Genomic DNA, 27,424 nt, shown 5'->3' with positions numbered 1-27,424 from the left:
AGAGAAAACATTCACAAGAAAAACATACATTAGCCATAAATTATATAACATTATTCAAGAGAACACAATTGGACAGAAAAAAAATACAAGGTCCATTTTAGTGTAAAGTTTTGCTTTTCTGAGGTAGTGAATAGGGTATGTTGGTTGGTTCAAGAAATGGATAGGAGTTTGAGTAGATTTGCAATGTCATCAAAGGCACTCGCAAATTTCTACAGTTGTACTGTGGAGAGGATTCACTTCCACTATCTAAGTCATTGACAAACAATGTGAAAAGTAGCTGTCCCAATCCTGACCCCTGACAGCCAACCAGAAAAGGCCCCCTTTATTCCCACTTACTGCCTTCTGCCTGTCAGCCATTCCTCTATCCATGCCAGTATATTTCCGGTAACACCACAGGATTTTATCTTGTTAAGCAGCCTCATGTGAGGCATCTTATCAAATGCCTTCAGAAAATCTAAGTAAATGACATTCACTGTGTCCCTTTTGTCCACCCTGCTTGTTAATTCCTCGAAGTACTCTAACAGATTTGTCAGGCAAGATTTCCCTTCACATGCTGACTTTGACTAATTTTATCATTAGTATCCAAGTACCCTGAAACCTCGTTCCTACTCCAACACCTTCCCAACCACTGAGGTTAGGCTAACTGGCCTATCAGTTCCTTTCTTTTGCCTTCCTCTCTTCTTAAAGAGTGGAGTGACATTTGCAATTTTCCAGTCCTCCGGTACCATGCCAGAATCAAGTGATTCTTGAAAGATCATGACCAATGCACCCATTACCTCTTCAGCAACCTCTCTCAGGACTCTGGGATTTAGTCCATCTGGTCTAGCTGACTTATCCACCTTGAGACCTTTCAGTTTGTCCAGCACTTTTTCCATTGTAATAGCAATGGCACTCACTCCTGCTCCCTGACACTCACGGGCCTCTGGCATACAGTTAGTGTCTTCCACAGTAAAGAATGAAGCAAAGTACTTAGTACTTTCATCTGCCATTTCTTTGTCCCCCATTACTACCTCACCAGCATTATTTTCCAGTGGCCCAATATCAAGTCTCACTTGCCTTTTGCTCTTTATATAACTGAAAATAAACTTTCCGTATCCTGCTTTATATTATCAGCTAGTTTGCCCTCATATTTCATCTTTTCCCTTCTTACAGCTTTTTTAGTTGCCTTTTGTTGGATTTTAAAATCTTCGCAATCATCCAACTTCCCACTCACTTTTGCAACCTGATATGCCCTTTCCTTGGCTTTTATGCAGTCCTTAACTTCCCTTGTCAGCTGCGGTTGCCTAGCCCTGCTGTTTGAGAACAACTTCTTCTGTGGGACAGATCTATCCTGCACCTTGTAAACTATATTCAAAATCTTCAGCCACCTCTGTTCTGCCATCATCCCCGCCAGTATCCCCTCCAATCCACCTGGGCAAGCTCCTCTCTCATGCCTCTGTAATTCACTTTATTCCATTGCGATACTGATATATCTGACTTGTGCTTCTCCCCCTCAAAATGCAGTATGAATTCAATCATATTATGATCACTGCCTTCTAAGGGTTCCTTTACGTTAAGCTGACTAGTACAGTCTGGATTATTACACAACACCAATCTAAGATAGCCTTTCCTCAGCAGGCTTGAACACAAGCTGCTCTAAAAAGCCATCTCGTAGGCATTCAACAAATTCCCTCTCGTGTGATTTGACACCAACCTAATTTTGCCAATATCCTTGTATATTGAAGTAAGTCCCCCATTACAATTGTGACATTACCCTTATTACATGCCTTTTCCAGCTCCCTTTTCAATCTCAACCCCACATCTTGGATACTCTTTGGAGGCCTATATATAATTTCCTATAATATTTTTTTTACCCTTGCAGTTTCTTAACTCCACCCATAAAGATTGGCATTCTTGACCCTATGTCATCTCTTTCTAAAGATGTAATTCCATCTCTTACTAATAAAGCCACACCACCGTCTATGCCTTCCTGCCTACCTTTCGATATAAAGTATATCCTTTGATGTTAAACTCCCAACTATGACTTTCTTTCAGCCACGACCCTGTGAAGCCCACAACGTCAGAATCAGATTTATTATCACCGACATGTGACGTGAAATTTGTTAACTCAGCAGCAGTTCAATTCAATACAGAATATTTTTTTAAAATAATAAATGAAATAAAAATAATAAGTAATATACATATATTGAAGAGATTAAAAACATGCAAAAAACAGAGATACGGTATATTAAAAAAAAGTGAGGTAGTGTCCAAGGGTTCAATGTCCATTTAGGAATCGGATGGCAGAGGGGAAGAAGCTGTTCCTGAATCACTGAGTGTGTGCCTTCAGGCTTCTGTACCTGCTACCTGATGGTAACAGTGGGAAATGGGCATGCCCTGGGTGCTGGACGTCCTTGATAATGAATGCTGCCTTTCTGAGACACCGCTCCCTGAAGAGGCTAGTACCCAAGATGGAGCTGACTAGATTTACAACCCTCTGCAGCTTTTTTCGGTCCTGTGTAGCACCCCCCCCCCCCCCAACACCAGACAGTGATACAGCCTGTCAGAATGTTCTCCATGGTACATCTATAGAACTTTTTGAGTGTATTTGTTGACATGTCAAATCATACCATCCAATCTCTAAATGCACCACTCTACCTCACTGGCATGTTAAGTATATTTCTCAATTATACACAATCACATTTCTTTTTCCGATTTCTGATGCAGACAGTGTTGACAACGTGGAGTTCTCAATGATTTGTCTGCAGATTTTAGAACTGGCATATTTATACTGTTTTTATCGAAGAAAATTATTCAGTGCACACATGTTGTTGTCACTGGGAAAAAATTGCACGGCGCAAGAATTTTGTGCACACTGGTCATTACCATAAGACCATAAGACGTAGGAGCAGAATTAGGCCATTTGCCCCATTGAGTCTGCTCTGCCATTCAATCATGGCTGATCCTTCTTTCCCCTCCTGAGCCCCACTTCCCAGCCTTCTCTCCATAACGATGCCGTGGCCAATCAAGAACCTATCAATCTCCTCTTTAAATACACCCAATAAACTGGCCTCCACAGCTGCCTGTGGTAACAAATTTACCACCCTCTGGCTAAAGAAATTTCTCGGCATCTCTGTTTTAAATGGATGCCCCTCTACCCTGAGGCTGAGCCCTCTTGTCGGAGACTGCCCACCATGGGGAACATCGTTTCTACATCTACTTTGTCTAGGCCTTTGAACATTCGAAAGGTTTCAATGAGATCCCCTCCTTCTAAATTCCAGTGAGTACAGACTCAGAGCCGTCAAACATTCCTCGTATAATAACCTTTTCATTCCTTGTGAATCTCCTCTGAACCCTCCCCAAAGCCAGCACATCATTTCTTAGATAAGGAACCCAAACTGTTCACAGTTCTTAAGAGAAGGCCTCACCAGTGCCTTGTAAAGACTCAGCACCATATCTGCTTTTGTATTCTAGACCTCTTGAAACGAGTACTAACATTGCACTAGCCTTTCTCACCACTGACTCAACCTGCAAGTTAACCTTTAGGGTGTTCTGCACAAGAACTTGCAAGTCCCTTTGCATCTCAGATTTTTAGAATTTTTCTCTGATTTATAAAATAGTCTGCGCATTTATTTCTTCTGCCAAAGTTCATGACCGTGCATTTTCCAACATTATATTTCATTTGCTATTTTCTTGCCCATTCTCCTAATCTGTCTAAATCCTTGTGCAGTCTACCTATTTCCTCAATACTACCTGCCCTTTCACCAATTTTCATATCAACTGAAAACTTGGCACAAAGCCATCTATTCCATCATCTAAATAATTTATATACAGCATTAAAAAGAAGCAATTCTAACAACAACCCTTGCAGAATACCATTGGTTACCGGCAGCCACCCAGAAAAGGATCCTTTTGTTACCACTTGCTGCCTCCTACCAATCAGAAAATGCTCTAAGCATGTCAGTAACTTTCCTGTAATATCATAGGCTCTTAACATGGTAAGCGGCTTCATTTGAGGCACCTTGTCCAAGGCCTTCTGAAAGTCCAAATATACAACATCCTCTGCATCCCCTGTATCTATCCTACTTGTAACCTCCTCAAAGAACTCCAACAGGATCATCAGGCAAGATTTTCCCTTGAGGAAACCATGCTGATTTTGAGGAAACCATGCTGCTAGACACCCTGCAGGACAAAAAACAAGACCTGTCAAAGGGCGGATGAACCCTCTCGTAGGGTCAATGGCCATCTAGCAAACACGTGCCGTGAAGCACGGAAAGGGCATCCCTTGCATCGAAGCTTGGTCTGACCATTCACTGCAACAGAACTTCCCCCAGCTGTCTTGGACCCCACCATGCTGCTGGATCCGGGAGGGGATATCGAGAGGGTGGGTCTGGACCTGCACAACCCCCCACTCACCTAAAATCTATTCACGCACATGCTGTTCCCTTCTGAGTGGGGTATAAACCCCACTAACTGACTGAAACGAACCATCATCATCCTATGGGATGGATAGCTAGAGAGAGAGAGACTGGCTAGCTAACTTTCATATTCCATCTTTACCTTCTTAATGACTTCTTAGTTACCTTTTGTTTGTTATTAAAAGCTTCCCTATCATCTAAATTCCCACTGTTTTTGCTTTATTATATGTTCTCTCTTTGGCTTTTATGTTGGCTTTGTCTTCTCTTGTTAGCTACGTCTTCTCTTGTTAGCTACAGTTGTGTCATCTTTCCTTTAGAATACTTCTTCCTCTTTAGGATGTATATATCCTGTGCCTTCTAATTTGCTTCCAGAGATACCAGCCATTGCTGTCCTGCCATCATCCCTGCCAGTGTTCTTTTCCAAATAATTTTGGCCTACTCCTTTCTCATGTCTCTGTAATTCCCTTTACTCCAATGATACATTTACACTGATACTGCACTAATCCTTGACTACATCTGATACACCTGACTTTAGTTCCTCCTTCTCAAATTTCAGGGTGAATTCAATCATATCATGATCACTTTCCTCTAAAGGTCCTATCCTAAGTCCCTTCATTCCAGTTCCCATTCTCCCTGCCAAATTAGTTTAAACCTTCCCCAACAGTTCTAACAAACCTGCCCACGAGAATATTGGTGCCCCTCAGGGTCAGGTGCAACTTGTCCCTTTTGTACAAGTCATACATCCCCCAGAAGAGATTCCAATGATTTAAGAACCTGACGCACTACCTCCTGCACCAGCTTCTCAGCCATGTATTTATCTGACAAGTCATCCTGTTCCTACCCTCACTGGCACATGGCAGCGGTAGCAATCCAGTAATTACTACCCTGGAGATCTTGCTTCTCAGAAATTGCAAGTTAGAGGGAACATTGATTGCAGCGTACTGCTGCCACGTAACAACAAATGTCGCAACACATGCCAATATTATTAAACCTGATTCTGATTCTGATGTTAGGAATGTAAGGAGCCTACTCTTAGTTTTTATGGAGTCTGGAAAGCAGCAATAGGTTTCACCAAAACTGGAAAGTTGTACCTCAAGCCTAACTTGGAACTTGTTGGAACAGTACATCAGGTCAAAAGTAAAGAGAGGTCGGAGTGAGATGGGGAATTCAGGTGGCTTTTGCAAGCCCCGAGGAAAGGTAATGGACCAGAAGCATATACAATGTTTCTACTTTCAATAAAGCAGCCAGGCTTGCTATGTCTCTGTTTCTATTTTAGATTTCCAACATCTACACTATCTGGGGGCGAAGTGTGTATCGCTCTTCACTAGATGACTAAATTGATCTGATAATAGAAGATCCGAGAGGCAAAACTGGAACTGATTAGTTCCAGCCCCTGCTGATCAGAGTCACATGGCCACCCCATGTCCAGTTCCCGGCGCTACTGCTCTCGCACCTCACCAGCTTTCCACTACCCTCGCCCACTCGCAATTTTCATCTTCTCCGGCTCCGGGCGTCCAGTCACGCTGCCATTGATCGCAGCCCCGAAACCCGCCCCAAACCTCGGGAATGATCTTAACACCTTGCGCCCTGATTGGCTGCTGCCGGCGGCAATAACAATCAGAGCGCCGCCTACGACACTGAGCTGCCGCCACGCAAAAGGACGGTGGGAAGCGAAATATCATACTTCAGGAAAGGCGCTATTGGGGAAGAGACGCACTGAAAGTTGTAGAATCCATTGCAACAGCAGAGAAGACGGAATATAGATGACATTACCTGAGAGACAGATATGCCTGGATCAAAAGCATTAGCCATCGGGATAGATCTGGGCACTACTTACTCCTGTGTAGGGGTGTTTCAGCATGGCAAAGTGGAGATCATCGCCAATGACCAGGGCAACCGCACCACCCCCAGCTATGTGGCCTTCAACGACACCGAGAGGCTCATCGGTGATGCAGCCAAGAATCAGGTGTCAATGAACCCTGCCAACACCATCTTTGATGCCAAGCGACTCATCGGGAGGAGGTTTGATGACCCGACGGTGCAGTCTGACATGAAGCACTGGCCCTTCCAGGTGGTGAGTGATGCGGGGAAGCCCAAGGTGAAGGTGGAGCACAAGGGGCAGAATAAGACATTTTACCCAGAAGAAATCTCCTCCATGGTGCTGACCAAGATGAAGGAAATTGCTGAGGCTTACCTTGGTTACAATGTCACCAACGCTGTCATCACCGTTCCTGCTTACTTCAATGATTCCCAACGCCAGGCAACCAAAGATGCTGGTGTGATAGCTGGTCTCAATGTCCTGCGTGTCATCAATGAGCCAACAGCAGCTGCCATTGCCTATGGTCTGGACAAGAAAGGTAAAGGGGAGCGTAATGTTCTCATCTTTGACCTGGGTGGTGGCACTTTCGATGTGTCCATTCTCTCCATCGATGATGGTATCTTTGAAGTGAAATCAACAGCTGGAGATACCCACCTGGGAGGAGAGGACTTTGACAACCGCATGGTCAATCATTTCATTGAGGAGTTCAAGCGGAAATACAAGAAAGACATCAGCCAGAACAAGAGAGCGGTGAGAAGACTGCGGACGGCCTGTGAGAGAGCAAAGAGAACTCTGTCTTCCAGCACCCAGAGTGATGTTGAGATTGATGCTCTGTTTGACGGCATTGATTTCTACACCTCAATCACCAGGGCTCGTTTTGAGGAGCTGAACTCTGACCTATTCAGGGGCACTCTGGAGCCAGTGGAGAAAGCCCTGAGAGATGCCAAGCTGGACAAATCCCAGATCCATGAAATTGTCCTGGTCGGAGGCTCCACCCGAATCCCCAAGATCCAGAAGCTGCTGCAAGATTTCTTCAACGGTAGGGAGCTGAACAAGAGCATCAACCCCGACGAGGCCGTGGCCTATGGGGCAGCTGTCCAGGCGGCCATTCTGATGGGCGACAAGTCGGAGAATGTTCAGGATCTGCTACTCCTGGATGTTGCTGCTCTGTCACTGGGGCTGGAGACGGCAGGTGGAGTCATGACCACCCTTATCAAGCGTAACACCACCATCCCAACCAAGCAGACCCAGATCTTCAGCACCTACTCTGATAACCAGCCTGGGGTCCTTATTCAGGTGTTTGAAGGCGAGAGAGCCATGACCAAGGACAACAATCTTCTGGGCAAGTTTGAGTTAAGAGGCATCCCTCCCGCTCCTCGTGGCGTACCCCAGATTGAGGTGACCTTCGATATTGACGCCAATGGCATTCTCAATGTCTCTGCTGTTGACAAGAGCACCGGGAAAACAAACAAGATCACCATCACCAACGACAAGGGCAGGCTGAGTAAGGAGGAAATTGACAGGATGGTGCAAGATGCAGAGAAGTACAAGAATGAGGATGAAATGCAGCGGCAGAAGATTGCAGCCAAGAACTCCCTGGAGTCCTATGCCTTCAACATGAAGGGCTCTGTGGAGAATGCAAATTTAAGGAATAAGGTCAGTGAAGAAGACAAGAGGAAGATCATTGACCTGTGCAACCAGACAATATCCTGGCTGGAGAAGAATCAGATGGCAGAGAAGGAGGAGTTTGAGCATAAGCAGAAAGAGCTGGAAAAAGTTTGCAATCCCATCATTACCAAACTGTACCAAGGAGCAGCCCATGAGTCTTCTTTTGGCTCTCAGGCTGGACGTGTCAATTCCTCAGGCCCAACCATTGAGGAGGTGGATTAATAGATTGTGTTCTTGTGAATGACACTGATCACTGACCTTTTGGACATATGTCATATGCACTGTTTATGACTACCTACAGCAGCCTCTGTAAACTTTGTCTGAGATAGATAATTTTAGGTTAACTCTTAGAACTCTGCAATAACAACACAAGTCTGATAGTGGTTCAGCTTTTTGCTTTCTTGAAGCATATTGTGCTTCATAAATGATGGTTTCAAAGAATTGGTAGCAAATGCAGAAAGCACATAGGATTTTCCTTTCACTCCGTCCATCTTGTTACAAAATTTTGAAATGTTTCATACTTAATGTTTGAAACATAAATCTGCAGTAGACTGCTTATTAAAGTATATTGGTATATGCGCTTTTTTTTTAAATTGTTCTTTGAAACATTGATTCTCTTTTCCAAACTTTGCCACTGCAAATTCACTTCTCATTTATTTAACATGATAGATTGGTTTAATTCTGGTCCAAATTTAAAGACATTTTGCTTTTTACCATCTGGAAAACCAGATACATTTTCCAACCAATAAAAATCATTTGATGAAATATAGTGATAAAAATTGAAAAAGTCAAAGTAATTTTCACAGAAAAAATGTCCTTTTTTTTCTTGCTGTAGGTGAATTATTACTTTGAAAGAGACATTAAAATACTGCTTTCCTTCTCATATATTTTATTCCTATCAGCTTATTTGCACATGAGTAGCTATACCTTATTGAACACATTTACTTGTTCTGTTTACCCATCACACCTGTGCAGGATCTTGAACTACTTTGCTAAACACATCTGCATCTGTCTATCTACAAGATATTCCTTAAAGCTTAGTTTCATATCTAAACAATGGTCACTTGACCAACCACGTTATTTTGGCCCATTGAATCTGCTCCGCCATTTCATCATGGTCGATCTAATTTTTCTTCTCGGCCCCAATTTCCTGCTTTCTCCCCATATCCCTTCATGCCCCGACCAATCAAGAATTTATCATCCTCTGCCTTAAATATACATAAAGACTTGCGCTCCACAGCCATCTGTGGCAATGAATTCCAGACTCACTGCTCTCTGGCTAAAGAAATTCCTCTTCATATCCATTCTATAAGGACGCCCCTCTATTCCAAGGCTGTGTTCCTAGACTTTACCACCATAGGAAACAACCTCTCCACACCCACTTTATTGAGGCCTTTCAACATTCAACTGGTTTTAATTAGGTCATCCCCTCATTCTTCTGAGTTCCAGTGAATACAGGCCAGAGCCATCAAGCATTCTTCATATGACATGCTCTTTATATGTTGCTTAAAATGTCAAATAACATTACTACAAAGCAGTTTATGATGCCTTAAGTACAATACCCTGGATGATAAGATGCATTAATGGCAGGGAAGGCAAACCAGGAAAAATTATATCAGATACCAAGCACTTAATACATTGAAAAGCTTAAACAAATATAGAAATTGCTGGAGTTAAATTAAAAGGGAAATCATGAATAGAATGAAATCTATTGACACTGGCTAACCCTATGAAATTGGTTATTCTGTGATAACAAGGAAAGGAATAACAAGATAGTATTCATAGGTTTCATTGAAACCAAACTGAGTATGAAAAAACATTAGCAAGTTAAAGAAAACCCAAATTTGTTTTGTAAGTATATTTCTTTATTCTTTATTTCTTTCAGATACAGCATGGTATACATTGGCCCTTCCAGCTCTTTGAGCTGCACTGCCCAGCAACCCCCAATTTAACTCTAGCCTAATCATGGAACAATTTACAATTCCCAATTAACCTACCAAACAGACTGTGGGAGGAAATGTAAGAGGTCACGGGGAGAATGCACAAACTCCTTACAGACGGCGGTGGGAATTGAACCCGGATCACTGGTACTGTAAGCATTGTGCTAACCACTATGCTACACTGCTGCTTCATCAAACAACATCAGAACCAACAAACTGACGTGCATAAAGTTCTAAAAATATTTTGCGTATCTTTTCACAAAAAAGGATGTTAATGTATCTGATAGGATAAAAATTGAAAGGAAACATATATTTGAAAAAGAATAACTTCCTCTGAATGATCCCAGGCTTTTCAAAGACAGACTAAAACTTTCCAATCCTCTTTGTGCTGGAAGATTGTACATGGATAATGTCGTCCTTTTGTTTAAAAGTGATAAAGCAAATAATTATATAGAAAACTATTAGAACAAACAGTACAAATTTCGTTTTAAAAAGTACAGGTTGAACAGGGCAAATCATTGTGGATTTATTAGGATGAGATCATGACTGTCTAACTTGATTGAATTCTTCAAGTGGTTAATAAGAGTTAATAGGGCAGTGTATTTGATAAGGATTTCATGAATTTTAGAAAGACTACTTTTTAAATTCTACTTCCCAGTCTCATTCTGACATGTCAGTCCATGGCCTCCTCTACTGCTGCAATGAGGCCACACTCAGGTTGAAGGAGCAACACCTTATATTCCATTTCGGTAGCCTCCAACCTGATGGCTTAAACATCAATTTGTCGGACTTCCGGTAATGCCCCCCCCCCTTCATTCCCCATTCCCATTTCCCTCTCTTACCTTATCTCCTTCCCTGCCCATCACCTCGCCCTTCCCTTTTTTTTATGGCCTTCTGTCTTTTCACAACAGATTTCCCCTTCTCCAGCTCTTTATTTATTTTACCAAATGACTTCCCAGCTTTTTCTTTCACTCCTCCCCCCTTTCGGTTTCACCCTAATCGCCTACTGCCTTGTATTTCCTCCTTCCTTCCCCCCAGCTTCTTACTCTGACTTCTCATATTTTTTTCTCCAGTCCTAATGAACGGTCTTGGCTCAAAACAGCGACAGCTTACTCTTTTCCATAGATGCTGCCTGGGCTGCTGGGTTCCTCCAGCATTTATGCGTGTGCTCCAGTGAAGAAGAATGCTTTACATTGCAGAAATATATACATTGTTTACCTCATGTATATAATAAAGTGGCCACTTAGTTTATGTTCATAGTATTCTGCTGTTATAGCCCACCCAGTCAAGGTTCAACATGTTATGCATTTTGAAATGACTGCATGATTATTTGAGTTACTGTTTGGCATTTCTCCTCTGACCTTTGCCATTAAGATGATGTTATCACCCACAGAACTGCCATTCACAGAATTTTTGTTTTGCTTTTTCGCACCATTCTCCAGAGACTGTTATGCATGAAAATCCCATGAGATCAGCAGTTTCTGAGATACTCAAACCACTCCATCTGGCATGAACAATCATCCATAGTCAAAGTCAATTAGATCACATTTCTTCCCCATTCTGTTTGGTCTGAACCTTTTGCTCATGTCTGCAAGCTTTTATACATTAAGTTGCTGCTACAATTAGCTGATTAGATATTTACAATAACAAGCAGGTTTACAAGTGTACCTAATAAAGTGGCCACTGAGTGTGCATATGGTATAGATTATGCAAAACTCTTAGGCACCTTGGAGTTTTTTTATTTGGTTTCAGGTGGTATATCCTCTAGTCATAGTCATAGTCATAGTCATACTTTATTGATCCCGGGGGAAATTGGTTTTCATTACAGTTGCACCATAAATAGTTAAATAGTAATATGTAAATTATGCCAGTAAATTATGAAATAAATCCAGGACCAGCCTATTGGCTCAGGGTGTCTGACCCTCCAAGAGAGGAGTTGTAAAGTTTGATGGCCACAGGCAGGAATGACTTCCTATGACGCTCTGTGTTGCATCTCGGTGGAATGAGTCTCTGGCTGAATGTACTCCTGTGCCCAACCAGTACATTATGTAGTGGATGGGACACATTGTCCAAGATGGCATGCAACTTAGACAGCATCCTCTTTTCAGACACCACCATCAGAGAGTCCAGTTCCATCCCCACAACATCACTGGCCTTACAAATGAGTTTGTTGATTCTGTTGGTGTCTGCTACCCTCAGCCTGCTACCCCAGCACACAACAGCAGACATGAAAGTACTGGCCACCACAGACTCATAGAACATCCTCAGCATTGTCCGGCAGATGGTAAAGGACCTCAGTCTCCTCAGGAAAAAGAGACGACTCTGACCCTTCTTGTAGACAGCCTCAGTGTTCTTTGACCAGTCCAGTTTATTGTCAATTCGTATCCCCAGGTATTTGTAATCCTCCACCATGTCCACACTGACCCCCTGGATGGAAACAGGGGTCACCAGTACCTTAGCTGTTCTCAGGTCTACCACCAGCTCCTTAGTCTTTTTCACATTAAGCTGCAGATAATTCTGCTCACACCATGTGACGAAGTTTCCTACCGTAGCCCTGTACTCAGCCTCATCTCCCTTGCTGATGCATCCAACTATGGCAGAGTCATCCGAAAACTTCTGAAGATGACAAGACTCTGTGCAGTAGTTGAAGTCTGAGGTGTAAATGGTGAAGAGAAAGGGAGACAAGACAGTCCCCTGTGAAGCCCCAGTGCTGCTGATCACTCTGTCGGACACACAGTGTTGCAAGCACACGTACTGTGGTCTGCCAGTCAGGTAATCAAGAATTCATGATACCAGGGAAGCATCCACCTGCATCGCTGTCAGCTTCTCCCCCAGCAGAGCAGGGCGGATGGTGTTGAACGCACTGGAGAAGTCAAAAAACATGACACTCACAGTGCTCACCGGCTTGTCCAGGTGGGCGTAGACATGGTTCAGCAGGTAGACGATGGCATCCTCAACTCCTAGTCGGGGCTGGTAGGCAAACTGGAGGGGATCTAAGTGTGGCCTGACCATAGGCCGGAGCAGCTCCAGAACAAGTCTCTCCAGGGTCTTCATGATGTGGGAGGTCAATGTCACCGGTCTGTAGTCATTGAGGCCGCTGGGGCACGGCGTCTTCGGCACAGGGACGAGGCAGGACATCTTCCACAGCACAGGAACCCTCCGGAGCCTCAGACAAAGCCTTGATCTCAACAATATTAAGGCTGTCTGGGATTACTGGGAGACAAAAGAGCAATTGATACAGTCAATGTCTGCAGAACAACTATGCCAAGTTCTTCAAGCTGCTTGAAACAATCTACCAGCTGATTTTCTTTTTAAACTGCACAACAGTGTGTACCTAAGAGACTTGTTGCAGTTTTAAAGGCAAAGGGTGGTTACACCATATATTGATTTGATTTACTATAATACTATTTAGTGCTTTTTTAGTAAATTTTTTGACATTTGAAACTTTTCATTTCACTATATTTGAAAGCATCTTCACTTTACAGATTTTTTTTCATGTGCCCAGGACTTTTGCACAGTATTGTCGATTGGACAGAAAGTTGGCAAATTAAATGTGATCCAGAGATTTGTGACATTGTGCAGTTAAAAATGCACAACAAGAAAATGGAACGTACAAAAATGGGAGAATTTTGGGTGTATTGGAGAAACAGGGGACCTCAGGACAGATCAATAATGTTGTTAAAGTAGAATACAAATTTATTTTTTCATTAGCCAAAACAATAAATGTGAAGTGCATGGAGGAGATACGAGAAATATACACACAGTTTACCACAGCTTTACTACTGCATACAACTCTGGTCATGTCATAGGAAAAGTCTGTTTGCTCTGGGGAGGGTGTGGTTGATTTATGGAAAGATGGTGCCAACGCTGGGAAGTTGTAACTGCAAGATTGGATAAAACGCAATTGTTCCTTGTAGAGCAGAGGAAGTTAAGGAAAGATTTAAATGAGATGTATAAAGTTACAGCCACCACAACAAAAGAAGCTTCAGGTCCCACAGCACCAGGTTCAGGAACAGTTATTACCCTACAACCAACAGACTCCTGAACCAGCATAGATAACTTCACTAACCTCAGCACTAAACTGATCACTCAACACAATCCAAGGACTCACTTTCAAGGACTATACTAATGTTCAGAGTATACTTATTTATATTATTTGTTTTTCTGTGTATTTGGTTGTTTGTCAGTTTGTGTTTGTATGCAGCTTTTTCATAGATTATATTGTATTTCTTTGTTCTACTGTGAATACTTGCAGAAGATCAATCTCAGGGTAGTGTAATAAGACATAGAAGCAAAATCAGTCCATTCAGCCCATCAAGGCTACCTACTACTCCATCATGGCTGATTTATTATCCCTCTCAGTCCCATTCCCTGCCTTTTCCCTGTAACCTATATTGCCCTGACTAATCAAGAACCAACCAACCTCCACTTTAAATATACTCTACAACGTGGCCTCCACAGATGTGACAATGAATTCCACAGATTCACCACCCTATGGCTAAAGAAATTCTTCCTCACATCTGTTCTAGATAGATGCCCCTCTATTTTGGGGCTACGCCCTTTGGTCCTAGACACACCCACTATTGGAATCATCCTCTCTACATCAATGCTCTGTAGGCCTTTCAATAGATGATAGGTTTCAATTAGACCCCCCCCCCCTTTCCTCTAAGCGCTAGCGAGTTCAGGTGTCAGGGAGGGGTAGCACCTCTGGTGGGGGAACATGTCACGTCCTTTTCAGGGCGGTTAGTCCACCTTTGGTCTCCACCTGGCACTCAGCTCTCACCTGTGGCTCCTCGTAGCTGTTTGCATGCGACAGCGGCCACACCCCGGGCAACGGCTTCGACAAGCTGGCTAAACCAGGTGAGGGTAGCCGACGGGTCTCAAACCCTCGGTGTGATAGGGAGTTGTCTATCCCAGCACGTGAAGACTGACTCCGGCGGATTGAGCGGACGAGACCAATGGAAGGTCCAACGGTCAAGAAGGCGGTCTCTGCAAGCGTCATGGAACGTGTAGAGCAGGACAAGACACATAAGACGTCCTGGTCATCCACTCCGCCTAGTCCCATCTCCAGCCGTCTAGACTCTGTCTTGCCACTGGATCCAGATGGAAATTGGGAAGAGAGAGTGAGGCTGACGCTGCGCAACTCTCCCTCACTTAAATCCAAATCACACGCTAGTCTCGGCACCATCACAATGGTGTCGAGGTCCTCATCGATGTCAACAATGGATGAACAACCAACCAACCAGCGAGTACAGGCCCAGAGCCATCAAATCCTTCTCACAGATTAACCCCTTATTCCCAGAATAATTTTCATGAACCTCCTCTGAACCTTCTTCAATGTCAGCACATCCATTTTCAGATAAGGGGGCCCAAACTGCTCACAATACTCAAAGTGTGATCTGTCCAATACCTCATAAATCCTCAACATCACTTCCTTGCTCATATTCTAATCCTCTCAAAATGAATGCTAACTTTGCATTTTCCTTCTTACCACCAACACAACCTGCAAGTTAATCTTTAGGGAATACTGCACAAGGACTCCTAAGTCCCTTTGCACCTCTGATTTTTGAATTTTCTCCCCATTTAGAAAACAGTATACACCGTCACTCCTTCTACCAAAGTGTATGACCATACACTTCCCTACATTATTGTCACATACCCCATGACGGGTTAAAGATCCAGCAGAAATATAAAACACTTTGGAGTCTGGTATTGCTATTAACTAATGGTATTTATTAGTAACTGCACAATACAGTAATATAAATGCAGATATATCAAATAAGTGTGGAAATATAAAAACCAAGCTTCTTCAAGTCTAGGTGTAAATGGATACAGTCTTACGGTGATGAGTAAGGTTCAGTTCAGTTCGTGGTATTGAGTTGAGTAGTGATGGAGAGAGAGAGGGAGAGATTTGAGTCTTCAGGTGAGCTGCTGCCGTCAATTTTCCCATTGTCCTCCGAATTCCTTTATAAGTCACCGAATGTGACCACAACAAAGGGGGCCATTCTTCTGTGGTGGAATTATCAACCCAGGCGAGGATTGGACACACGAATAACTCCCCACTGGTCACACCCTTTCACACTGCGAGACCACTGATCGATCCTCCAAAAACCCACCAATTTCTGTGGGCACAACAAAGCTCATTCAGTATCCAAAACCATGTGTCTGTCAGTCTATCAACTGGCCTTCTATTTATCGCACCGTGCTGAACACCAGCTGCCCATCAAGTAGCCCCTCCCTTCTCTCTCTGTAAGGATACAGAAGCTGCCAGTGTCCTTGCAAAGCGTAAACATGCTGCACAGAAACCATAACACCATCTCCAAGCAAGCTTCGCCTCTCTCTCTCTCTTATAACAAGATGTCTGGTGTTGAACAACTCTATCTCTTAATAACAAGCACAGTTCATTGGGGTAATTCAGGACCCCGTCACACTATATTTCATAAGCCACTCCTTTGCCCATTTTCCCAATCTATCAAGTCCTTCAGTAGACTCCCCACTTTCTCAACACTACCTGCCTCTCCTCCTATCTTCACATCATCTGCAAACTTGGCCACAAAATCCCATCAAGCTGACGCTTGTGGAACATCACTAAATCACTGGCAGTGTATATGGTGAAGTACGTTCTATAATAGTAAATTAACTTTGAACTTTGAATAGGTAAAACTTATTTCCCTTGGCAGTCAAAACCATGTGACATAAATTTAAATTAAGTGGCATAAAGTAGAGAGACACACATAAAAGTTGCTGGTGAACGCAGCAGGCCAGGCAGCATCTCTAGGAAGAGGTACAGTCGACATTTCAGGCCGAGACCCTTCGTCAGGACTAACTGAAAGAAGAGCTAGTAAGAGATTTGAAAGTGGGAGGGGGAGGGGGAGATCCGAAATGATGGGAGAAGATGGGGTGGGGGGGGGGGAGGGATGGATCCAAGAGCTGGACAGGTAATTGGCAAAAGGGATTTGAGAGGATCATGGGACAGGAGGCCTAGGGAGAAAGAAAAGGGGGAGGGGGGAAAACCCAGAGGATGGGCAAGGGGTATAGTGAGAGGGACAGAGGGAGAAAAAGGAGAGAGAGAAAAAGAATGTGTATATATAAATAAATAAAGGATGGGGTACGAGGGGGAGGTGGGGCATTAGCGGAAGTTTGAGAAGTCAATATTCATGCCATCAGGTTGGAGGCTACCCAGACGGAATCTAAGGTGTTATTCCTCCAACCTGAGTGTGGCTTCATCTTGACAGTAGAGGAGGCCGTGGATAGACATATCAGAATGGGAATGGGATGTGGAATTAAAATGTGTGGCCACTGGGAGATCCTGCTTTCTCTAGCAGACAGAGCGTAGGTGTTTAGCAAAACAATCTCCCTGTCTGCGTCGGGTCTCGTCAATATATAGAAGGCCACATCGGGAGCACCGGACGCAGTATATCACCCCAGTCGACTCACAGGTGAAGTGTTGCCTCACCTGGAAGGACTGTCTGGGGCCCTGAATGGTGGTGAGGGAGGAAGTGTAAGGGCAGGTGTAGCACTTGTTCTGCTTACAAGAATAAGTGCCAGGAGGGAGATCGGTGGGGAGGGATGGGGGGGACAAATGGACAAGGGAGTCGCGTAGGGAGCGATCCCTGCGGAAAGCAGGGGGAGGGGGAGGGAAAGATGTGTTTAGTGGTGGGATCTCGTTGGAGGTGGCGGTGGGATCCTGTTGGAGGTGGCGGAAGTTATGGAGAATTATATGTTGGGCCCGGAGGCTGGTGGGGTGGTAGGTGAGGACAAGGGGAACCCTATTCCTAGTGGGGTGGTGGGAGGATGGAGTGAGAGCAGATGTGCGTGAAATGGGGAAGATGCGTTTGAGAGGAGAGTTGATGGTGGAGGAGGGGAAGCCCCTTTCTTTAAAAAAGGACATCTCCCTCATCCTGGAATGAAAAGCCTCATCCTGAGAGCAGATGCGGCAGAGACAGCGGGATTGCAAGAAGGGGATGGCATTTTTGCAAAAGACAGGGTGAGAAGATGAATGAGCAAGGTCTTTTAACAAAGCAGTGCTAAGGATCTGGAATGTATTGCCAGAAATCATAGCAGTAACAGAAACCCTCATCGCATTGTGACAGCACTTCGACCTGCAGTGACCAGACTTGAAGGTGGAATTTGTTTAAGTAACATTTTTCAATTGAAACAAACACAAAGGCTAATCTACCTCCGTCTGTTGTGTAGATTTTCTTATGATTCTGTGAGTGTAGTTTATGGAGATGACACAACTTGTGAATTGTATCATGCATGTTTAAGTATGTCATTTGTTTCAGTTGAACAGCCTCTAGGTGGGACAGCAGTGTAAAATTCCGCATTGTTTATCTCAAGGCACTTGGGATTCATCCAGGCAGCAGGTGCTGGGTCAGCTGTAGAAGTTACCTTTACAAAAGCAGCCATCTAATATAACACTGAAGTTAAAGAGTTTGTTCATTAGTACTGTAGGTCTGGAAGGAAGTCAGAGTATTGATGGAGAGGGTGTGCTATCCTGCACTAATACTCTATCTCCCCCGATAAGATTGCCATTGCCAATGATAAAATGACACAACTAAAAAGACTGGGCCCAGAACACATGCACTCTTACAATTCAAGCATTCCTTTTATTTCACTTGTGCCCAAGGAGGAATGGGAACCTGTCAGCCACACTGTTCTGAATTCTGAACAGAAAACTCATATTTTTATACAGAACTGGGTTATTGTTTACAGGTATTGATCACTGTAAATTGTACGTTTGAATTCCTTACATGTAAGATCAATCATAAAAGTTGTTAACGTCAATTGAAACTTCAAGCCGACAGACGATGATATTTCAAAGTTAGTAAAGACAATAGAGCCTTGGTTGTTAGGTATGTTTCATATCCTTCCTTTATTCTTATCTCATCTGTCTCTGGCACCCCTATTGTGCAAAGGGACGCTATGTTTTAGGAAGATCTTTCTGGAAAAGTCTCACTGCAGAGGCCTCATTTGTATGGCCTGAGTACACACTGCCGCAGTCACCCAGCCTAGATCGTCTGTGATAAGCAGAGGTATCTCTGGCAGTCTCACTTCAGCATACTCACTTGACTATAACTGCCCCAGGCTATTCTTGCCTTACTGCAACTTCCACAAGGTACTACTTAAAAATCTACCTCAAATTACATGCATATTATTTTATGAATATATTGATTGGAGTGCTCATACTTACCACATTGCCTTATGTTAAGAAAATCATGACAAAAGATAAAAACAGAAAACAATGTAAAAACTCAGGTCAGGCAGCATCCGTGGAAAGAGAAACAATTAGCAGTTCTGATAAACAGTTTCAAATCTGAAATTTCAACTGTTTCCCTTTCCACAGTTGCTGCCTGACATGCTGAGGTTTTGCACCATTTTCTGTTTTCCAGCACCTGCACTAGCTTAGGCAGTTGTGGGGACGACTTAAATTCATCATTCCATGTAGCAGCAAGGGAGCACTATCATATTGGAGGTATTTTTCTCTCAATTAAGATGCCAGATACAGTGCCATGCAAAAGTTTGGGCACCCCAGTCAAAATTTCTGTTACTGTGAATAGCTAAGCAAGTAAAAGATGAACTGATTTCCAAAAGGCATAAAGTTAAAGATGACACATTTCTTTAATATTTTAAGAAAACTTTTTTATTTCCATCTTTTACAGTTTCAGAATAACAAAAAAGGAAAAGGGCCCGAAGCAAAAGTTTGGGCACCCTTCATGGCAGTACTTAGTAACACCCCCTTTGGCAATTATCACAGCTTGTAAATGCTTTTTGCAGCCAGTTAAGAGTCTTTCAATTCTTGTTTGGGGGATTTCCACCCATTCTTCCTTGCAAAAGGCTTCTAGTTCTATGAGATTCCTAGGCCGTCTTGCATGCACTGCTCTTTTGAGGTCTATCCACAGATTCTCGATGATGTTTAGGTCAAGGGATTGTGAAGGCCATAGCAAAACCTTCAGCTTGCGCCTCTTGAGGTAGTCTATTGTGAATTTTGAGGTGTGTTTAGGTTCATCATCCTGTTGTAGAGGCCGTCCTCTTTTCATCTTTGGCTTTTTTACAGATGGTGTGATTTTGCTTCCAGAATTTGCTGGTATTTAATTGAATTCATTCTTCCCTCTACCAGTGAAATGTTCCCCGTGCCACTGGCTGCAACACAAGCTCAAAGCATGATCGATCCACCCCCGTGCTTAACAGTTGGAGAGGGATTCTTTTCATGAAATTCTGCACCCTTTTTTCTCCAAACATATCTTTGCTCATTGTGGCAAAAAGTTCTATTCAAAAGGTTCAAAGGAACAAGCCTGATGCATTTCGGAAACAAGTCCTGTGGACTGATGAAGTCAAAATAGAACTTTTTGGCAGCTCGCAGCGGCCACTCCGGTATTGATGTCTGTTATCTGTCAAGTAGGGTGCTGAGCACAATCCTGATTTGATGGAAACAGACGTGACAGCATGGAGGAACATCTGGTGAAACTTCTGCAATGCCTGCTTCGCTGCTGCTGCTACTGTGTGATCCAGAATCTCCGGAGGGAAAGGCCCCGAGTCCTCAGCTTTGCTTGTTGCTCGGTGGCCAAGGCAGGGTCGAAGCGCTCGGCAGAGGATGGTGCTCGGTGTCGGAGGGCTGGTCGGAGGCTCGAAGTTTTCCGACAGACTCAGAGTCCGCTGCAGTCGGGTGCTTCCAGGATGCTGCATCGGCAAGTTTGCGGCATTGGAGATTCATGGCAAGGAGAGTTTCTCCCTTCTACCGTCTGCGTGAGATGATGAAGCTATGGGAACTTTGAGACTTTTTTTTACCATGCCCATGGTTTGCTCTTTATCAAATTACGGTATTGCTTTGCACTGTTGTAACTATATGTTATAATTATGTGGTTTTGTCAGTTTTAGTCTTGGTTTGTCCTGTGTTTCTTGTGATATCATTCTGGAGGAACATTGTATCATTTTTTTAATGTATGCATTTCTAAATGACAATAAATGAGGACTGAGTGTCCTCATAATCTAATCTAATATTAAAGAAATGTATCATCTTTAACTTTATGCCTTTTGGAAATCAGTTCATCTTTTACTCACAGTAACAGAAATTTTGACCGGGGTGGCCAAACTTTTGCATGCCACTATATATATGTTCATGTAGCTTTGTGGAATCACACTGTCTTGGCAGTTGTCCTGTCCAAGACCGAAAAAAGCTGCAGAAGATCGTGAACACGGCGCAGCACATCCCACAAACCAATCTTCCGTCCGTGGACTCACTTTACACCGCATGCTTTCGGAGCAGTGCTGCCAGGATAATCAAGGACATGACCCACCCAGCCAAAAGACTTTTTGTCCCTCTTCCCTCCGGGAGAAGGCTCAGGAGCTTGAAGACTCATACGGCCAGATTTGGGAACAGCTTCTTTCCAACTGTGATAAGACTGCTGAATGAAACCTGACCCAGATCTGGGCCGTACCCTCCAAATATCCGGACCTGCCTCTCGGTTTTTTTGCACTACCTTACTTCCCATTTTTCTATTTTCTATTTATGATTTATAATTTAAATTTTTAATATTTACTCATTTTAACTATTTTTAATATCTTTAATATTTAATATTTGTAATCCAGGGAGTGTGAAGCGCAGAATTAAATATCGTTGTGATGATTGTACGTTCCAGTACCAATTGTTTGGCGACAATAAAGTATGAAGTCTGTGAATGTTTAATTTTCCTCCATTGTGTTAGCAATTGGACTTCCAAGAATATTTCAATTGTACCATTCAGAGCCTGATAACATCCTGAAACACTCATAGGTGACCTTTCCAGTGTATATCCCTCAAATAATATCACTTTAAATGTGATGATTAATGTTTATGGAACCTTGCTCGTGCCGGTCACAGTTTGAGGATAAGGGGGAAGCCTTTTAGGACCGAGATTAGGAAAAACTTCTTCACACAGAGAGTGGTGAATCTGTGGAATTCTCTGCCACAGGAAACAGTTGAGGCCAGTTCATTGGCTATATTTAAGAGGGAGTTAGATATGGCCCTTGTGGCTACGGGGATCAGGGGGTATGGAGGGAAGGCTGGTGCAGGGTTCTGAGTTGGATGATCAGCCATGATCATAATAAATGGCGGTGCAGGCTCGAAGGGCCGAATGGCCTACTCCTGCACCTATTTTCTATGTTTCTATGTTATTAATGTAGTATATTTTATATATTTTTTTAAAGTTATATTTAATTGACTGAGAAGTACTTTGGGATCAATAAGGTGTCCCCAAGTTACCAATGCCAGACGTAAAAACACTCATACATACAAATGTAATAGTTCTTTCTTATCAGTCCTGTGCATTGTTGACACCATTTATTACAATACTATACTGTGGAAATCCAGCTCCATCACAGGCACAATCCTCCCCACCAATGAGTTCACCCTCTAAAGGCAGAGCCTCAAAAAGGCAGCATCCATCATGAAGGACCCTCACCACGTAGGACATACCCTATTCTTATTACTACCATCACGGAGGAGTTACATGAGCCAGAAGACCCACACTTAGCATTTTAAGAACTGTTTTTTTCTGACACTACCTCACTATCCCCTTTCTGCACTATTATTTTTTATTTTAATTTAAGAATAATTTCCTATGCCTGTCCTGTACTGCTGGTACAAAATAATAAATTTCACAACTGGTTTCAGTGATAATAAAACCCAATTCTTCTGAGGCTACAACTTCTGTGAATTTTCTGACTTCAATCGAAATTACTGTCTGAAATGACCACTGTTTATTCACTTCCATAGATGCCGCCAAGTTCCTCCAGCATTCTGCATATGTTGCTTTGGATTGCCAGCATCTGCAGACTTCACGTTTCTGATTTATGGCCATTTGTACAAACCAAACCTGTTAGTTGTCCAGGGATATTGTGAAAGAAGCTGCACAAAATTCACTATTACATTGTCTCTCTCCACATTATCATTGATGGTTTACATTTAATTCAACCAACATAATCTTTGTGCTAAATATCACCCTTGGCTTCAGCTTGAGATGGAGAAATTTGAAGTCGTGTATGTTTTCCATTCAGATTATGCAGGAGCAGAAAAACAATTGCTAAAATGATAAAACACAGATCCTCATGTTAGCCATTTCAGCCATGGGAAAAAAAAACCTCTGGCTTTAGGGTGAAAGGGGAAAGGTTTAGGGGGAACTTCTTTACTCACAGAGTGGTGGGAGTGTGGAACGAGCTGCCATCTGATGTGGTAAATGCAGGCTCACTCTTAAGTTTTAAGAATAAATTACATAGATACATGGCTGGGAGAGGTCTAGAGGGATATGGACTGGGTGCAGGTCAATGGGACTAGTGGAATAAAGTTTCAGCACAGACTAGAAGGGCCAAATGGCCTGTTTTCTGTGTTGTAGTGTTCAATGGTTCTATTCACATAGATGATCAATGCCCCTCATCATCTTATACACCTCTATCAGATCATCTCTCATCCACCGTCGCTCCAAGGAGAAAAGGCCAAGTTCACTCAACCTATTCTCATAAAGTGCACAATCCAATCCAGGCAACATCCTTGTAAATCTCCTCTGCAGTCTCCCTTTAGTATCCACATCCTTCCAGTAGTGAGGTGACCAGAACAGAACACAGTACTCCAAGTGGGGTCTGACTAAGGTCTGATACAGCTGTAGCATTACCTCACGGCTCTTGAACTCAATCCCACAGATGATGAAGACAAACACACCATACGCCTTCTTAACAACACTGTCAACCTGTGAAGCAGCTTTGAGAGTCCTATGGACATGGACCCCAAGATCCCTCTGTTCCTCCACACTGCCAAGAGTCTTACCATTAATACTATATTCTGTCATCATATCTGACCAACCAAAATGAACCACTTCACACTTATCTGGGTTGAACTCCATCTGCCAGTCCAGTTTTGCATCTTATCACTGTCCCGCTGTAACCTGTGACAGCCCTCCACACTATCCACAACACCTCCAACCTTTGTGTCATCAGCAAACTTACTAACCAACCCTTCATCACCCAGGTCATTTATAAAACTCACAAAGAAGAGGGGTTCCAGAACAGATCCCTGCAGAACACCACTGGTCTTTTTACACCACTTAATTATATGTTATTAACCTGTACAGATTTTTATGTATTGTACTGCACTGTTGCCACAAAACAACAAATCTCAAGGTATCTGTCAGCGGTAATAAACATCATTCTAAGTTTCCCTCCGTCCTAAGTAAGAACAAACGTCGGTAAGTTAACACCCCACCGCAAAGTCACTCAGATTATACAATTTCTTGATACTTCTGGAGGGTTCTAGACACCCTTTCGCCCCCCACAACAGCAACACGATTAAAGTCCTAAGAATAACTCAACTCAACTCTGGCCGATTCCCAGAGTCGACACACTCATTTTTTACGTTCTTCCCAGTGCTTCCTGTACATCTTTTCTTACAACGCCACCGTCACACCAGCAAACTTTCTGCCACTTTCTAGAAGTTTCCTCCGCCAACGCCCGCGACCTTAACACTGAACGAGGTCGTAGAACCTTCACCAGCCTTCGGCAATGAGCTCAAACTGCGGCACTCCCATTGGCTGCGCAAGGCGTCAGTCATGGAGCTTTCGCGAAGGTGGGGCGGGCCACGCGACCATTGGCTACCCTGCGAAACGTTCGCCGAACCCTCCGGCACTTTCGTTGGATGAGGCTGCCATCCATCAGAGTCAACCTCCAGATTCTTCTCGAACTCGTGCAGCAGCTTGACAAATACCGCGCTGTCATTGGTCCACTTTTCAGAACCTTCTCCAACAATTGAGCGGTGAGTCATCAGTTCGTCTTCTTATTGGTTAGATACATGTCAATCAATGCTTGGTCTCCGCCCTACCCGGGGCGCAGATTATATATAAGGAGAAACGGAGAAACGGAGGAGCAGTACGGCAGTTTTAAGCGGTTTGATTGAGAGAGTTGCGGCTGTTTGGAGATAGCGGAATCCGAACATTTGCGTGTTGCACCGGACGAGATTCTTAACGGACATCGACAGAGAGAAAGATGCCTGCATCCAAAGGAACAGCTATCGGGATCGACCTGGGCACCACCTACTCCTGTGTGGGGGTCTTCCAACATGGCAAGGTGGAGATCATCGCCAATGACCAGGGCAACCGCACCACCCCCAGCTATGTGGCCTTCAACGACACCGAGAGGCTCATCGGTGATGCAGCAAAGAACCAGGTGGCAATGAACCCCGCCAACACCATCTTTGATGCCAAGCGGCTCATCGGGAGAAGGTTTGATGACCCGACGGTGCAGTCTGACATGAAGCACTGGCCCTTCCAGGTGGTGAGTGATGCGGGAAAGCCAAAAGTGAAGGTGGAGTACAAGGGGGAGAACAAAACCTTTTACCCAGAGGAAATCTCCTCCATGGTGCTGACCAAGATGAAGGAAATTGCTGAGGCTTACCTTGGCTACAATGTCACCAACGCTGTCATCACCGTTCCTGCTTACTTCAATGACTCCCAACGCCAGGCAACCAAAGATGCTGGTGTGATAGCTGGTCTCAATGTCCTGCGTGTCATCAATGAGCCAACAGCAGCTGCCATTGCCTATGGTCTGGACAAGAAAGGCAAAGGGGAGCGTAATGTTCTCATCTTTGACCTGGGTGGTGGCACCTTCGATGTGTCCATTCTCTCCATCGATGATGGTATCTTTGAAGTGAAATCAACAGCTGGAGATACCCACCTGGGAGGAGAGGACTTTGACAACCGCATGGTCAATCACTTCATTGAGGAGTTCAAGCGGAAATACAAGAAAGACATCAGCCAGAACAAGAGAGCGGTGAGGAGGCTGCGGACGGCCTGTGAGAGAGCAAAGAGAACGCTGTCTTCCAGCACCCAAGCCAGTATTGAGATTGACTCTCTGTTTGAGGGTGTTGATTTCTACACCTCAATCACCAGGGCTCGCTTTGAGGAGCTGAACTCTGACCTGTTCAGGGGCACTCTGGAGCCAGTGGAGAAAGCCCTGAGAGATGCCAAGCTGGACAAATCCCAGATCCATGAAATTGTCCTGGTCGGAGGCTCCACCCGAATCCCCAAGATCCAGAAGCTGCTGCAAGATTTCTTCAACGGTAGGGAGCTGAACAAGAGCATCAACCCCGATGAGGCCGTGGCCTATGGGGCAGCTGTCCAGGCGGCCATTCTGATGGGCGACAAGTCGGAGAATGTTCAGGATCTGCTACTCCTGGATGTTGCTGCTCTGTCATTGGGGCTGGAGACGGCAGGTGGAGTCATGACCACCCTAATCAAGCGTAACACCACCATCCCAACCAAGCAGACCCAGATCTTCAGCACCTACTCTGATAACCAGCCTGGGGTCCTTATTCAGGTGTTTGAAGGTGAGAGAGCCATGACCAAGGACAACAATCTTCTGGGCAAGTTTGAGTTGAGTGGCATCCCTCCCGCTCCTCGTGGCGTACCCCAGATTGAGGTGACCTTCGATATTGACGCCAATGGCATTCTCAATGTCTCTGCTGTTGACAAGAGCACCGGGAAAACAAACAAGATCACCATCACCAATGACAAGGGCAGGCTGAGTAAGGAGGAAATTGACAGGATGGTGCAAGATGCAGAGAAGTACAAGAATGAGGATGAAATGCAGCGGCAGAAGATTGCAGCCAAGAACTCCCTGGAGTCCTATGCCTTCAACATGAAGGGCTCTGTGGAGGATGAGAAGATGGCTGGAAAGATCAGTGCTGATGACAAGAGGAAAGTCATTGACCTGTGCAACGAGACAATATCCTGGCTGGAGAAGAATCAGATGGCAGAGAAGGAGGAGTTTGAGCACAAGCAGAAAGAGCTGGAACAAATCTGCAATCCCATCATTGCCAAACTGTACCAAGGAGCAGCCGCAGGGGAATCGTGCAGGGCACAGGCTGGGAATGCCAGTTCTGCCGGACCAACTATTGAGGAGGTGGATTAAAATCCAATAAAGTGCATCCTGTTACATTGGGGCTAAAATGACTGTTTAGAGTATCCCACAGTGGACTTGACCTAATGTAACTGATCACAATTTTGCCTGATGATCTTGTACTTGTTTGTCAATGTGTTATGTTGCTAAATCCAGTTTTGGAGGGGATGTTTGTAGTATTTTTTAAATATCTGTTGCCTTGTTTAAAGCACTTTGTTTTGTTTAGGACTTTTGATTGTACTTGGTGACCTGTTCACCTAAGGGGTCTTAAACATTTATTTATACTTAAGATGTTTGGAAATAAATAACCTTTTGAAGTTTCATTTCTGAAACGTTGTTTCCACTGTCATTTTTTCTACTTTGTTTCCAAAAATGCTTTGGAGCCAATGCATTGTTTGTAGCTGTTGCTTTTTAGGAAAATTATTAATTAAGATGTTGCTTTGTACAAAAGAAGTCTATGATTAGCTCTAAGCTCACTGAGGTTTTTGTATCTAAGCACCAACAAATAGGGAATGCTATCCTGTGTGGAGCAAAAACTCAAGTGAGTATATTGCCTCCTTTGTGTTAGAGTTGAGGGTATTACTGAGCAGCTGAAGAATACTCTGGAGAGGAGAAGTTGAACATGCAGGAAAATATTTATATTGGTACCGCTAACAGCGAAAATTAGCTGATGTTTTGCT

The 27,424-nt window shown here is 43.9% G+C and overlaps 2 protein-coding genes across 2 annotated transcripts; both read left to right on the top strand.

The window, feature by feature from the left end:
• Window positions 1-6,183: 6,183 nt before the first annotated feature.
• LOC134346591 (heat shock 70 kDa protein 1-like) lies at window positions 6,184-8,106 on the top strand. The gene has a single exon (XM_063048029.1). It carries the CDS (start codon window positions 6,184-6,186, stop codon window positions 8,104-8,106), a length of 1,923 nt encoding a protein of 640 aa, XP_062904099.1.
• A 16,606-nt stretch (window positions 8,107-24,712) lies between these two features.
• Window positions 24,713-27,285, top strand: LOC134346590 (heat shock cognate 71 kDa protein-like). Its single transcript, XM_063048028.1, has one exon. The coding sequence runs from the start codon at window positions 24,834-24,836 to the stop codon at window positions 26,754-26,756; it is 1,923 nt and encodes a 640-aa protein (XP_062904098.1). The 5' UTR covers window positions 24,713-24,833; the 3' UTR covers window positions 26,757-27,285.
• Window positions 27,286-27,424: the final 139 nt, after the last annotated feature.

The sequence above is a fragment of the Mobula hypostoma genome, chromosome 5 (assembly GCF_963921235.1).
Source record: "Mobula hypostoma chromosome 5, sMobHyp1.1, whole genome shotgun sequence".
NCBI lineage: Eukaryota > Metazoa > Chordata > Chondrichthyes > Myliobatiformes > Myliobatidae > Mobula > Mobula hypostoma.
This window is presented reverse-complemented; position numbering and strand designations above follow the sequence as displayed.